A 13,832-nucleotide genomic window follows, 5' to 3' on the forward strand; every position below is an offset into this window, starting at 1 on the left:
TGTATGAATGTTAATAACAGGTGTCAGGGGTATGTATGAACACCTCAATGCTGTGGTAATGCCTGGTCCAGACAGAACTGGCCTTGTGTCCTCTGAATAAAAGAAGGCTGGTTATGCTGTGGTAATGTGGTGTAAAAGGGCTGTGTGTGTGTGTGTGTGTGTGTGTGTGTGTGTGTGTGTGTGTGTGTGTGTGTGTGTGTGCGTGCAACTGGCTCTCCCAGTCTCACATTAGAACTAGATGTTGATCCATGTTTCTCAAAGTATTTAAGGTTATGCCCCTCCACAACACCCTTGCAAAACCGAAACCTACGTGAAGGTAACAGTGCTCACTGTTGCCCCTAGTGGTCAGTTTCCACATCATCTCCCCACGTCCTCAGACATGGATGGACGTGTTATACTGACTGGTATCGCGGGGGACCTGGTTGGTGTGTGTATGTGTGGGAATCAGAACAGGAGCTCCCTATGGCTGGTAGCCCAGTGATCTCAACACAAGAACATGTGGCAGAGGAACACCTCTCAAAGAAGCTTGTTCTAGAACTTGCTAGGTTGAACCGCTCACACACAGACCTGTTTACACACTCACAGTGAATGGGGGGCTTTGAAACTCACCTACACACACATTCATGCATTCCTGGTGAACACACATACAGTACACACAGGCACACGGCTCCGGGCATAAGTGACATAAGAGGTCGCTTTTAGCACCGACCACTGAGTCTCAACTTAATTTGAGGGTAACAGTAGTAGAATATACAAGGTTCAGACATTTGGTTATGCATCAGCAGTTTGTTCTCTTATGTCAGTCACTGACAGTCACTCAATTAGCAAAGTCAGTTAAAAACGTTTAAATTTGTAAGTTAGTCTAGCCAGCTATCTATCTACAGGTGTAGTGATCATGGCCGGATACCCACAAGACACACAGGGCAGATCTCCAGGTGGGCCCTGACCTCCAGGGAGCCCTGATCTCCAGGGGGCCCTGATATCCAGGGGGCCCCCATTGATTTTGCTAGTCACACTCACTCAGAAATCATATTAACATGGCAAAATGTCTACAATTGCAGGTAATTCGCTTTAAAACTGAAGAAAATGTTACTCCACCCTAAGGCAAAATGAGTAGAATTGCATGAAATGTGTTATATGAAAAATGAGGCTATAAAAGTGATGGGTCATTCGTTTGCAATGTACTTAGCAATGACATCCACTAAGAGATAAGCATAACATAACAGCAAAATGAACTGTTTTTTCCCCCAAAACGGGCATTTTCCATAAGTCTATCCATAACATTATCGAAGAAAAGCTTTATTTGGACCATTAGTTTCTGTAAGTAAGTTTCTGCCAAACAGCATTTATTGTACTTAATGACAATTAGATCATACTTTTACATGCTTTCTAACCTGTAACTAAATCAATTCAATGCAGTTCAAGTCAATAAGACCTTACTCATTCCACACAGAACAATCATGTACCACAAGGGCCATTACAGCTGTAAAATGGAAGTTTGTGGTGTTGGTTTCCATAACTCCTTGAGGTAATGGAACCATTTACCTATAACATGGTCATCCAAAACCACAACTTCCACTACCAACCACTTATAATGACCGAGGACTCCAGCAGCCTCCCTTTGACTGTAACTAAGGGACTTTAACTGACTGTAACTAAGGGACTGTAACTAAGGGACTGTTACTAAAGGACTGTTACTAAGGGACTGTTAGTAGGGGCGTTTTTACATATGAAATTCAGTTCCCCTATTCGGTTTCCTACAGTGTTTTTGAGAATTCTACAGAATAGGTTTTGTTTTCACAAGACCTGAAAGTAACTCTTTCAGGATGTGATTAGCAAAATGTACATTCTACATGATGCTAGCAAGCTAGCTTGTTTGCAACGGACAACAAGTTCAACACGACTCGCACTCCTGGTCCTGAATCTTGCACCCCCTACTCACCAGGTCCAGGATTCGTTTCAGTTTGTTTTAGAGCACGGATCAGGGTACCTCACGCTCCAGGAACCAGGTCATACGGGGGATATGTGAAAGTACCTTAACTCCTACACCCACAAGCAGTGGTGGAAAAAGCACCCAATTGTCATACTTGAGTAAAAGTAAAGATACCTTAACAGAAAATTACTCAAATAAAAGTGAAAGTACCCAGTAAAATAGTACTTGAGTAAAAGTCAAAGAGTATTTGGTTTTAAATATATTTAACTATCAAAAGTAAATGTAATTGCTAAAATATACTTAAGTGTCAAACAAACAAAGCATTTGTGTTTAGTGAGTCCGCCAGATCAGAGGCAGTACTGATGACCAGGGATGTTCTCTGTTTAGTGAGTCTGCCAGATCAGAGGCAGTACTGATGACCAGGGATGTTCTCTGTTTAGTGAGTCTGCCAGATCAGAGGCAGTACTGATGACCAGGGATGTTCTCTGTTTAGTGAGTCTGCCAGATCAGAGGCAGTACTGATGACCAGGGATGTTCTCTGTTTAGTGAGTCCTCCAGATCAGAGACAGTACTGATGACCAGGGATGTTCTCTTGATAAGTGTGTAAATTGAACCATTTTCCTGTCCTGCTAAGCATTCAAACTGTAACGAGTACTTTTGAGAGTCAGGGAAAAGGTATGGAGTAAAAAATTACATTATCATATTTTGGAATGTAGTGAAAAGTAAAAGTTGTAAAAAAAGATAAATATTAAAGTACAGATACCCCAAAAAAGTAGTCCTTGAAAGTATTTTTACTTAAGTACTTCATACCACTGCCCACGTCCCCTCCATAGAGTATAGTGATATAGTACTGCAGCTCATGACAAGTATGGCAACAGAGAATTTCAACTACTACAAACTAACTATATGACAATGCATTGTAAAACTACAACAATTCCTTCATGCAGTGAAACAGAACAACAAATACATGGCCTTCTAGAACTATAAAGCCCCTGACTCCCACGCAGAACCTGTGACATGCGTGCCATGTCCAAGACTCCCTGGTAACCCTAGGTCTAAAGTCAGCCGTTTTCATGTTCACAATGCCAAAGACTACAACTACAACACCCCTTACTACAACACCCCTTACCTGTGACACGCATGCCAGGTCCAAGACTCCCTGGTAGCTCTAGGTCTGAAGTCGGCCCGTCCCATGTTCATGATCCTGGAGGAGAATCGTAGCAGGCGGCGGTGTCCATAGGGCCAGTTCATTCTGGCAGCGGAAGACGACAGACAGTTCTCCTCGTTGGCACAGGTCAGCAGGTGTAGGGGTCGGTCCTCCAGGTAGGCTGTCTCCTGAACCAGTTGGGCATCTAGTACCAGGTCAGGGGCAGCTAGAGGGCAGGGAAGAGGGGTGAGAGGTTAGGGTTAACCTAAACATATATCGGAGTGACAGGTTAACCAGGTATTACATGAAACATTGGGGCAAGGGCCACTACGGAGACGGGAGGGGTAGGTTAGAGGTTCAGCAGTTGCAATGCAGGTGGTTCTGGCTGGGGTGTTAGGCTTCCTGTCTGTAAAGCACTTTGTGACAACTAATGATGTTAAAATAGCTTTATAAAATACATTTGATTCATTGATTGAACAGTCAGATCAATCAGAGTTCACGTTCAGGAAGCAAAAAAGGAGAAACATTTTCAGGTACTTCAGTTACAAACTGTTTTCTCCCATTTCGTGATCTTTGAACAGAAGCCTAGGAAGGATCTCTTAAGATTACACAGGTGTGGAGAACTAGCCAGGTGGAACAAGTGTGGAGATCTAGTCAGATGGAACAGGTGTGGAGATCTAGTCAGGTGGAACAGGTGTAGAGATCTAGTCAGGTGGAACAGGTGTATAGATCTAGCCAGGTGGAACAGGTGTAGAGATCTAGTCAGATGGAACAAGTGTGGAGAACTAGTCAGGTGGAACAGGTGTAGAGATCTAGCCAGGTGGAACAGGTGTAGAGATCTAGCCAGGTGGAACAGGTGTAGAGATCTAGCCAGGTGGAACAGGTGTAGAGATCTAGCCAGGTGGAACAGGTGTAGAGATCTAGCCAGGTGGAACAGGTGTAGAGATCTAGTCAGGTGGAACAGGTGTAGAAATCTAGCCAGGTGGAACAGGTTTGGAGATCTAGCCAAGTGTAACAGGTGTGGAGATCTAGCCAGATGGAACAGCTGTGGAGATCTAGTCAGGTGGAACAGGTGTAGAGATCTAGTCAGGTGGAACAGGTGTAGAGATCAGGTGGAACAGAGATAGATGGAACAAGCAGGTTTGGAGATCTAGCCAAGTGTAACAGGTGTGGAGAACTAGCCAGGTGGAACAGGTGTAGAGATCTAGCCAGGTGGAACAGGTGTAGAGATCTAGCCAGGTGGAACAGGTGTAGAGATCTTGCCAGGTGGAACAGGTGTAGAGATCTAGCCAGGTGGAACAGGGTTAGAGATCTAGCCAGGTGGAACAGGTGTAGAGATCTAGTCAGGTGGAACAGGTGTAGAGATCTAGCCAGGTGGAACAGGTTTGGAGATCTAGCCAAGTGTAACAGGTGTGGAGATCTAGCCAGGTGGAACAGGTGTGGAGATCTAGCCAGGTGGAACAGGTGTGGAGATCTAGCCAGGTGGAACAGGTGTGGAGATCTAGCCAGGTGGAACAGGTGTGCTGTGATGACTCACTCTCTGAACAGGTGACCCCTGCAGCCTTAGCCCCGCCACCCCGGGGACAGTGGATGTGGTTGTTACGGCGACACTGTTGGATTGACAGCTCATTTCCGACACAGTGGGTTCCACTCAACACCAACTCTGCTGCGTTAGGATCCCCAGCCCAATACCATGTCTCCTAGAGAGAGAGAGAGAGAGAGAGAGAGGGAGAGAGAGAGAATGTGTGACTGCTGTACATGAAGCACCTCGGTGGTTTGTGGTATATGGCCAATATACCAGGGATAAGAGCTGTATTCAGGCACTACACTTTGGCTTCATGCGTAATAACAGCCCTTAGCTGTGGTATATTGAAGCCATAAGGCCCAAGGAGGTGTGGTATATGGCCAATATACCATGGCTAAGGGCTGTTCTTAGGAACTAGGCAATGTGAAATGCCCGGACAGCCCTTAGCCGTGGTATATTGGCCATATATCACAAACCCCCAAGGAGCCTTAGTGCTACTATAAACTAAGCTAACTACGTTACCAACGTAATTAGAGCAGTAAAACTAAATGTTTTGTCATACCCGTAGTTTACGGTCTGATATACCATGGCCTTCAGCCAATCAGAATTCAGGGCTCAAACCATCCAGTTTATAATGGCAAAGATCTCACTTCCTCTAGAGCCTTATTGCTTAATTGTGTATCATGGAAAGTGTTACTAAGTATTTCAGCTGTTCATGTTTGAGGACTCAGGGAGACTCAGTGAGTTGATTGGTGAATTGTGGAAGTCAGGGAGTATAGGGACAAATCTGAAATGGCACCATATTCCCACAAAGGGCTCTGGACAAAAGTAGTACACTATAAAGAGAATAGGGTTTCATAGGTGTGTTTCTATACAGAGAATAGGGTTTCATAGGTGTGTTTCTATACAGAGAATAGGGTTTCATAGGTGTGTTTAACAGGTGTGATTCTATACAGAGAATAGGGTTTCATAGTTGTGATTCTATACAGAGAATAGGGTTTCATAGTTGTACAGAGAATAGGGTTTCATAGTTGTGATTCTATACAGAGAATAGGGTTTCATAGGTGTGTTTCATATGTGTGTTTCTATACAGAGAATGGGGTTTCGTAGGTGTGTTTCATAGGTGTGATTCTATACAGAGAATAGGGTTTCATAGGTGTGATTCTATACAGAGAATAAGGTTTCATAGGTGTGTTTCTATACAGAGAATAGCGTTTCATAGGTGTGATTCTATACAGAGAATAAGGTTTCATAGGTGTGTTTCATAGGTGTGATTCTATACAGAGAATAGGGTTTCATAGGTGTGATTCTATACAGAGAATAAGGTTTCATAGGTGTGTTTCTATACAGAGAATAGCGTTTCATAGGTGTGTTTCTATACAGAGAATAGGGTTTCATAGGTGTGTTTAACAGGTGTGATTCTATACAGAGAATAGGGTTTCATAGTTGTGATTCTATACAGAGAATAGGGTTTCATAGTTGTGATTCTATACAGAGAATAGGGTTTCATAGGTGTGTTTCATATGTGTGTTTCTATACAGAGAATGGGGTTTCGTAGGTGTGTTTCATAGGTGTGATTCTATACAGAGAATAGGGTTTCATAGGTGTGATTCTATACAGAGAATAAGGTTTCATAGGTGTGTTTCTATACAGAGAATAGGGTTTCATAGGTGTGTTTCTATACAGAGAATAGGGTTTCATAGGTGTGTTTCTATACAGAGAATAAGGTTTCATAGGTGTGTTTCATAGGTGTGTTTAACAGGTGTGTTTCTATACAGAGAATAAGGTTTCATAGGTGTGTTTCTATACAGAGAATAGGGTTTCATAGGTGTGTTTCATAGGTGTGATTCTATACAGAGAATAGGGTTTCATAGGTGTGTTTCTATACAGAGAATAGGGTTTCATAGGTGTGTTTCTATACAGAGAATAGGGTTTCGTAGGTGTGTTTCTATACAGAGAATAGGGTTTCATAGGTGTGTTTCTATACAGAGAATAGCGTTTCATAGGTGTGTTTCTATACAGAGAATAGGGTTTCATAGGTGTGTTTCATAGGTGTGATTCTATACAGAGAATAGGGTTTCGTAGGTGTGTTTCTATACAGAGAATAGGGTTTCATAGTTGTGATTCTATACAGAGAATAGGGTTTCATAGGTGTGTTTCCATACCTGGTGTGCTCGGGATGCGAATCCCAGACCCAGCTGTCGACAGACCACCATGGCTTCGTTGATCCCCCAGTTCTCACTGCAGACTGACCCCCATCTCTTACGACCCCCTACATCCATCAGTACCTCCACACGGCCCTCACCTGGCTCCCTGCCTCCCGCCAACCGCACCTGGGGTAAGAGGAGGAAGCAGGTTAGGAGGAGGAGGAAGAGGAGAGGTAGGAGAAGGAAGAGGAGAGGAAGGAGGTTAGGTGGAGGAGGTGTTAGCAGAGGAAGGAGGGTAGAAAGGTAGGAGGAGGAGGAAGAGGAGAGGTAGGAGGAGGAAGAGGAGAGGAAGGAGGAAGAAGAGGAAGAGGAGAAAAATACATTTCAATTTCAATGATGTATTTTCTAAACCTGTAAGTTGGCAAGTCAAATGTTTAGAGTTATGTATCTAATGTGTATATAATAATGGGATTTGTGTATGTTCTAACCATGCTGTCCAGGCCAAGCTTGGGGACGTTGCAGCGTACTGAGGCGTCCTGGGTGTGTTTGAACGTCCATAGAGGGGCATCCTGGAAGTTACATTCTAGGATAGACTTCTCTGTCCCCAAACACTGGACACTGTTAATATGGATAGGACCAGTACCTAGAGAGAGAGAGCAAAAGAGAGCGAGAGCGAGAGAGTTGGTGATTGCAGGCCTATATTGGTCTCCTATGTTGGTTATCTATAATGATAGAATGTCGGCCTCCATCCATATTGGTCACAAGGACTGGGTACACATCCACACACACTAAATAGGCTAAACACAACCCACTTCCTGACCCAAACCTCTCTGTCGGTGAGTAGAATACCACAAAAAATATGTGAGTAGGTAGATCAGAACAACCACAGTTTAACTTACCAGGACCAACACAGCACACCACGAGGGACACACACACACACACACACAACTGTGTACATATACCACCTCAGAGTAAATTACATATAGTAGTAGAAATGATAATATAGTATTGGTCAGATTTGAAAATAGAAGCTGATGATGATGATGATGGTGATGACGAGAGTTCAAATGGCAGCTGATGTGTTCAGACGTTGGTTTCAGTTTCATTGATGTCACTAGCAATGATCAAAGTGCTGTAAACAGTCAGCAAAAGGCAAATTCACTCCCAATAATTTCCCATTCAATTTTCTCCTACTTTGTCCAGTTCTTGCTGTATCATACTTTACATTCTCTGCTTTCAAGGTCTCATTTTCAAAGGAGAAATGTTTTTGTGTAAACTTTAGATTGATCTTCTTTTCCAGTGAGGTACAGCAGATGTAGCCTGTGAACCCTATCATATCTCGTATCCAATCAGAGCTCTTTGTGTGCGTGACCTCACACTGTAAAAAGTCATTAGTTCTGCTAACATTTTTGGGGGTGGAAACCAGGTGCCTAGAACCATTGGAGTGTCCCAACTCAAAGTATATCAGTGTCAATACTTAAAGTAATAAACAGACATCACCTCCCATAAGGTTATCTTTCAAAGTTGTAAATACTGTTTGATGTTTTATAAACTTTGTCACTAAATTGCATTATGTATTCTGAACTGTAACGATTGAAGATAAATATTTATTGTAGTGAACAGAAAAATGTGGGGTCCCGTCTACTAATTATTATCAAGTGTAAGTAGTAAGTAGTACTGATTAGTAATGTTCAGTGGTTGTGTCTTAATGTTTACCATTGTTTAATGTAATTGACCATTTGTCATTTTAATCCACCTTAGCAGGCATTGTAGAGAACAGTGCACATTCCTCTAACAGTAACTAGAGAGGTAAACAGGCATTGTTGAGAACAGTGCTCATTCCTCTAACAGTAACTAGAGGTAGAGATGTAACCAGGCATTGTTGAGAACAGTGCTCATTCCTCTAACAGTAACTAGAGGTAGAGATGTAACCAGGCATTGTTGAGAACAGTGCTCATTCCTCTAACAGTAACTAGAGGTAGAGATGTAAATAGTCATTGTAGAGAACAGTGCTCATTCCTCTAACACTAACTAGAGGTAGAGATGTAACCAGGCATTGTAGAGAACAGTGCTCATTCCTCTAACAGTAACTAGAGGTAGAGATGTAATCAGGCATTGTAGAGAACAGTGCTCATTCCTCTAACAGTAACTAGAGGTAGAGATGTAACCAGGCATTGTAGAGAACAGTGCTCATTCCTCTAACAGTAACTAGAGGTAGAGATGTAACCAGGCATTGTTGAGAACAGTGCTCATTCCTCTAACAGTAACTAGAGGTAGAGATGTAACCAGGCATTGTAGAGAACAGTGCACATTCCTCTAACAGTAACTAGAGGTAGAGATGTAACCAGGCATTGTTGAGAACAGTGCTCATTCCTCTAACAGTAACTAGAGGTAGAGATGTAACCAGGCATTGTTGAGAACAGTGCTCATTCCTCTAACAGTAACTAGAGGTAGAGATGTAACCAGGCATTGTTGAGAACAGTGCTCATTCCTCTAACAGTAACTAGAGGTAGAGATGTAAATAGTCATTGTAGAGAACAGTGCTCATTCCTCTAACACTAACTAGAGGTAGAGATGTAACCAGGCATTGTAGAGAACAGTGCTCATTCCTCTAACAGTAACTAGAGGTAGAGATGTAACCAGGCATTGTAGAGAACAGTGATCATTCCTCTAACAGTAACTAGAGGTAGAGATGTAACCAGGCATTGTTGAGAACAGTGCTCATTCCTCTAACAGTAACAAGAGGTAGAGATGTAACCAGGCATTGTAGAGAACAGTGCACATTCCTCTAACAGTAACTAGAGGTAGAGATGTAACCAGGCATTGTTGAGAACAGTGCTCATTCCTCTAACAGTAACTAGAGGTAGAGATGTAACCAGGCATTGTTGAGAACAGTGCTCATTCCTCTAACAGTAACTAGAGGTAGAGATGTAACCAGGCATTGTAGAGAACAGTGCTCATTCCTCTAACAGTAACTAGAGGTAGAGATGTAAACAGTCATTGTTGAGAACAGTGCTCATTCCTCTAACAGTAACTAGAGGTAGAGATGTAACCAGGCATTGTAGAGAACAGTGCTCATTCCTCTAACAGTAACTAGAGGTAGTGATGTAAACAGGCATAGTTGAGAACAGTGCTCATTCCTCTAACAGTAACTAGAGGTAGTGATGTAAACAGGCATTGTTGAGAACAGTGCTCATTCCTCTAACAGTAACTAGAGGTAGAGATGTAACCAGGCATTGTTGAGAACAGTGCTCATTCCTCGAACAGTAACTAGAGGTAGAGATGTAACCAGGCATTGTAGAGAACAGTGCTCATTCCTCTAACAGTAACTAGAGGTAGAGATGTAACCAGGCATTGTTGAGAACAGTGCTCATTCCTCTAACAGTAACTAGAGGTAGAGATGTAACCAGGCATTGTTGAGAACAGTGCTCATTCCTCTAACAGTAACTAGAGGTAGTGATGTAACCAGGCATTGTTGAGAACAGTGCTCATTCCTCTAACAGTAACTAGAGGTAGAGATGTAACCAGTCATTGTTGAGAACAGTGCTCATTCCTCTAACAGTAACTAGAGGTAGAGATGTAAACAGTCATTGTTGAGAACAGTGCTCATTCCTCTAACAGTAACTAGAGGTAGAGATGTAACCAGGCATTGTTGAGAACAGTGCTCATTCCTCTAACAGTAACTAGAAGTAGAGATGTAACCAGGCATTGTTGAGAACAGTGCTCATTCCTCTAACAGTAACTAGAGGTAGAGATGAAGGCAGTCATTGTTGAGAACAGTGCTCATTCCTCTAACAGTAACTAGAGGTAGAGATGTAACCAGGCATTGTTGAGGACAGTGCTCATTCCTCTAACAGTAACTAGAGGTAGAGATGTAACCAGGCATTGTTGAGAACAGTGCTCATTCCTCTAACTGTAACTAGAGGTAGAGATGTAACCAGGCATTGTAGAGAACAGTGCTCATTCCTCTAACAGTAACTAGAGAGGTAAACAGGCATTGTTGAGAACAGTGCTCATTCCTCTAACAGTAACTAGAGGTAGAGATGTAACCAGGCATTGTTGAGAACAGTGCTCATTCCTCTAACAGTAACTAGAGGTAGAGATGTAAATAGTCATTGTAGAGAACAGTGCTCATTCCTCTAACACTAACTAGAGGTAGAGATGTAACCAGGCATTGTAGAGAACAGTGCTCATTCCTCTAACAGTAACTAGAGGTAGAGATGTAACCAGGCATTGTAGAGAACAGTGCTCATTCCTCTAACAGTAACTAGAGGTAGAGATGTAACCAGGCATTGTTGAGAACAGTGCTCATTCCTCTAACAGTAACTAGAGGTAGAGATGTAACCAGGCATTGTAGAGAACAGTGCACATTCCTCTAACAGTAACTAGAGGTAGAGATGTAACCAGGCATTGTTGAGAACAGTGCTCATTCCTCTAACAGTAACTAGAGGTAGAGATGTAACCAGGCATTGTTGAGAACAGTGCTCATTCCTCTAACAGTAACTAGAGGTAGAGATGTAACCAGGCATTGTAGAGAACAGTGCTCATTCCTCTAACAGTAACTAGAGGTAGAGATGTAAACAGTCATTGTTGAGAACAGTGCTCATTCCTCTAACAGTAACTAGAGGTAGAGATGTAACCAGGCATTGTAGAGAACAGTGCTCATTCCTCTAACAGTAACTAGAGGTAGTGATGTAAACAGGCATAGTTGAGAACAGTGCTCATTCCTCTAACAGTAACTAGAGGTAGTGATGTAAACAGGCATTGTTGAGAACAGTGCTCATTCCTCTAACAGTAACTAGAGGTAGAGATGTAACCAGGCATTGTTGAGAACAGTGCTCATTCCTCGAACAGTAACTAGAGGTAGAGATGTAACCAGGCATTGTAGAGAACAGTGCTCATTCCTCTAACAGTAACTAGAGGTAGAGATGTAACCAGTCATTGTTGAGAACAGTGCTCATTCCTCTAACAGTAACTAGAAGTAGAGATGTAACCAGGCATTGTTGAGAACAGTGCTCATTCCTCTAACAGTAACTAGAGGTAGAGATGTAAGCAGTCATTGTTGAGAACAGTGCTCATTCCTCTAACAGTAACTAGAGGTAGAGATGTAACCAGGCATTGTAGAGAACAGTGCTCATTCCTCTAACAGTAACTAGAGGTAGAGATGTAACCAGGCATTGTTGAGAACAGTGCTCATTCCTCTAACAGTAACTAGAGGTAGAGATGTAACCAGGCATTGTTGAGAACAGTGCTCATTCCTCTAACAGTAACTAGAGGTAGAGATGTAACCAGGCATTGTTGAGAACAGTGCTCATTCCTCTAACAGTAACTAGAAGTAGAGATGTAACCAGGCATTGTTGAGAACAGTGCTCATTCCTCTAACAGTAACTAGAGGTAGAGATGTAAGCAGTCATTGTTGAGAACAGTGCTCATTCCTCTAACAGTAACTAGAGGTAGAGATGTAACCAGGCATTGTTGAGGACAGTGCTCATTCCTCTAAGAGTAACTAGAGGTAGAGATGTAACCAGGCATTGTTGAGAACAGTGCTCATTCCTCTAACTGTAACTAGAGGTAGAGATGTAACCAGGCATTGTTGAGAACAGTGCTCATTCCTCTAACAGTAACTAGAGGTAGAGATGTAACCAGGCATTGTTGAGAACAGTGCTCATTCCTCTAACAGTAACTAGAGGTAGAGATGTAAACAGTCATTGTTGAGAACAGTGCTCATTCCTCTAACAGTAACTAGAGGTAGAGATGTAAACATGCATTGTTGAGAACAGTGCTCATTCCTCTAACAGTAACTAGAGGTAGAGATGTAACCAGGCATTGTTGAGAACAGTGCACATTCCTCTAACAGTAACTAGAGAGGTAAACAGGCATTGTAGAGAACAGTGCTCATTCCTCTAACAGTAACTAGAGGTAGAGATGTAAATAGTCATTGTAGAGAACAGTGCTCATTCCTCTAACAGTAACTAGAGGTAGAGATGTAACCAGGCATTGTTGAGAACAGTGCTCATTCCTCTAACAGTAACTAGAGGTAGTGATGTAACCAGGCATTGTTGAGAACAGTGCTCATTCCTCTAACAGTAACTAGAGGTAGAGATGTAACCAGTCATTGTTGAGAACAGTGCTCATTCCTCTAACAGTAACTAGAGGTAGAGATGTAAACAGTCATTGTTGAGAACAGTGCTCATTCCTCTAACAGTAACTAGAGGTAGAGATGTAACCAGGCATTGTTGAGAACAGTGCTCATTCCTCTAACAGTAACTAGAAGTAGAGATGTAACCAGGCATTGTTGAGAACAGTGATCATTCCTCTAACAGTAACTAGAGGTAGAGATGTAAGCAGTCATTGTTGAGAACAGTGCTCATTCCTCTAACAGTAACTACAGGTAGAGATGTAACCAGGCATTGTTGAGGACAGTGCTCATTCCTCTAACAGTAACTAGAGGTAGAGATGTAACCAGGCATTGTTGAGAACAGTGCTCATTCCTCTAACTGTAACTAGAGGTAGAGATGTAACCAGGCATTGTTGACAACAGTGCTCATTCCTCTAACAGTAACTAGAGGTAGAGATGTAACCAGGCATTGTTGAGAACAGTGCTCATTCCTCTAACAGTAACTAGAGGTAGAGATGTAACCAGGCATTGTTGAGAACACTGCACATTCCTCTAACAGTAACTAGAGAGGTAAACAGGCATTGTAGAGAACAGTGCTCATTCCTCTAACAGTAACTAGAGGTAGAGATGTAAATAGTCATTGTAGAGAACAGTGCTCATTCCTCTAACACTAACTAGAGGTAGAGATGTAACCAGGCATTGTAGAGAACAGTGCTCATTCCTCTAACAGTAACTAGAGGTAGAGATGTAACCAGGCATTGTAGAGAACAGTGCTCATTCCTCTAACAGTAACTAGAGGTAGAGATGTAACCAGGCATTGTTGAGAACAGTGCTCATTCCTCTAACAGTAACTAGAGGTAGAGATGTAACCAGTCATTGTTGAGAACAGTGCTCATTACTCTAACAGTAACTAGAGGTAGAGATGTAAACAGTCATTGTTGAGAACAGTGCTCATTCCTCTA

The 13,832-nt window shown here is 42.4% G+C and overlaps 1 protein-coding gene across 1 annotated transcript in view; it reads right to left on the minus strand.

Moving 5' to 3' along the window:
• LOC115117071 (lysyl oxidase homolog 4-like) overlaps window positions 1-13,832 on the minus strand; it is a 59,502-nt gene that overhangs the window by 15,648 nt on the left and 30,022 nt on the right. Inside the window, exons 8-12 of the mRNA XM_065023056.1 lie at window positions 7,241-7,395; window positions 6,771-6,938; window positions 4,618-4,780; window positions 3,063-3,306; window positions 19-62 (exon numbers count right to left, since the gene is read on the minus strand). Coding sequence (XP_064879128.1) covers window positions 19-62; window positions 3,063-3,306; window positions 4,618-4,780; window positions 6,771-6,938; window positions 7,241-7,395 — 774 coding nt within the window. The remainder of the gene's footprint in view (window positions 1-18; window positions 63-3,062; window positions 3,307-4,617; window positions 4,781-6,770; window positions 6,939-7,240; window positions 7,396-13,832) is intronic.

The sequence above is a fragment of the Oncorhynchus nerka genome, linkage group LG10 (genome assembly GCF_034236695.1).
Source record: "Oncorhynchus nerka isolate Pitt River linkage group LG10, Oner_Uvic_2.0, whole genome shotgun sequence".
In the NCBI taxonomy this organism is placed as follows: Eukaryota; Metazoa; Chordata; class Actinopteri; order Salmoniformes; family Salmonidae; genus Oncorhynchus; species Oncorhynchus nerka.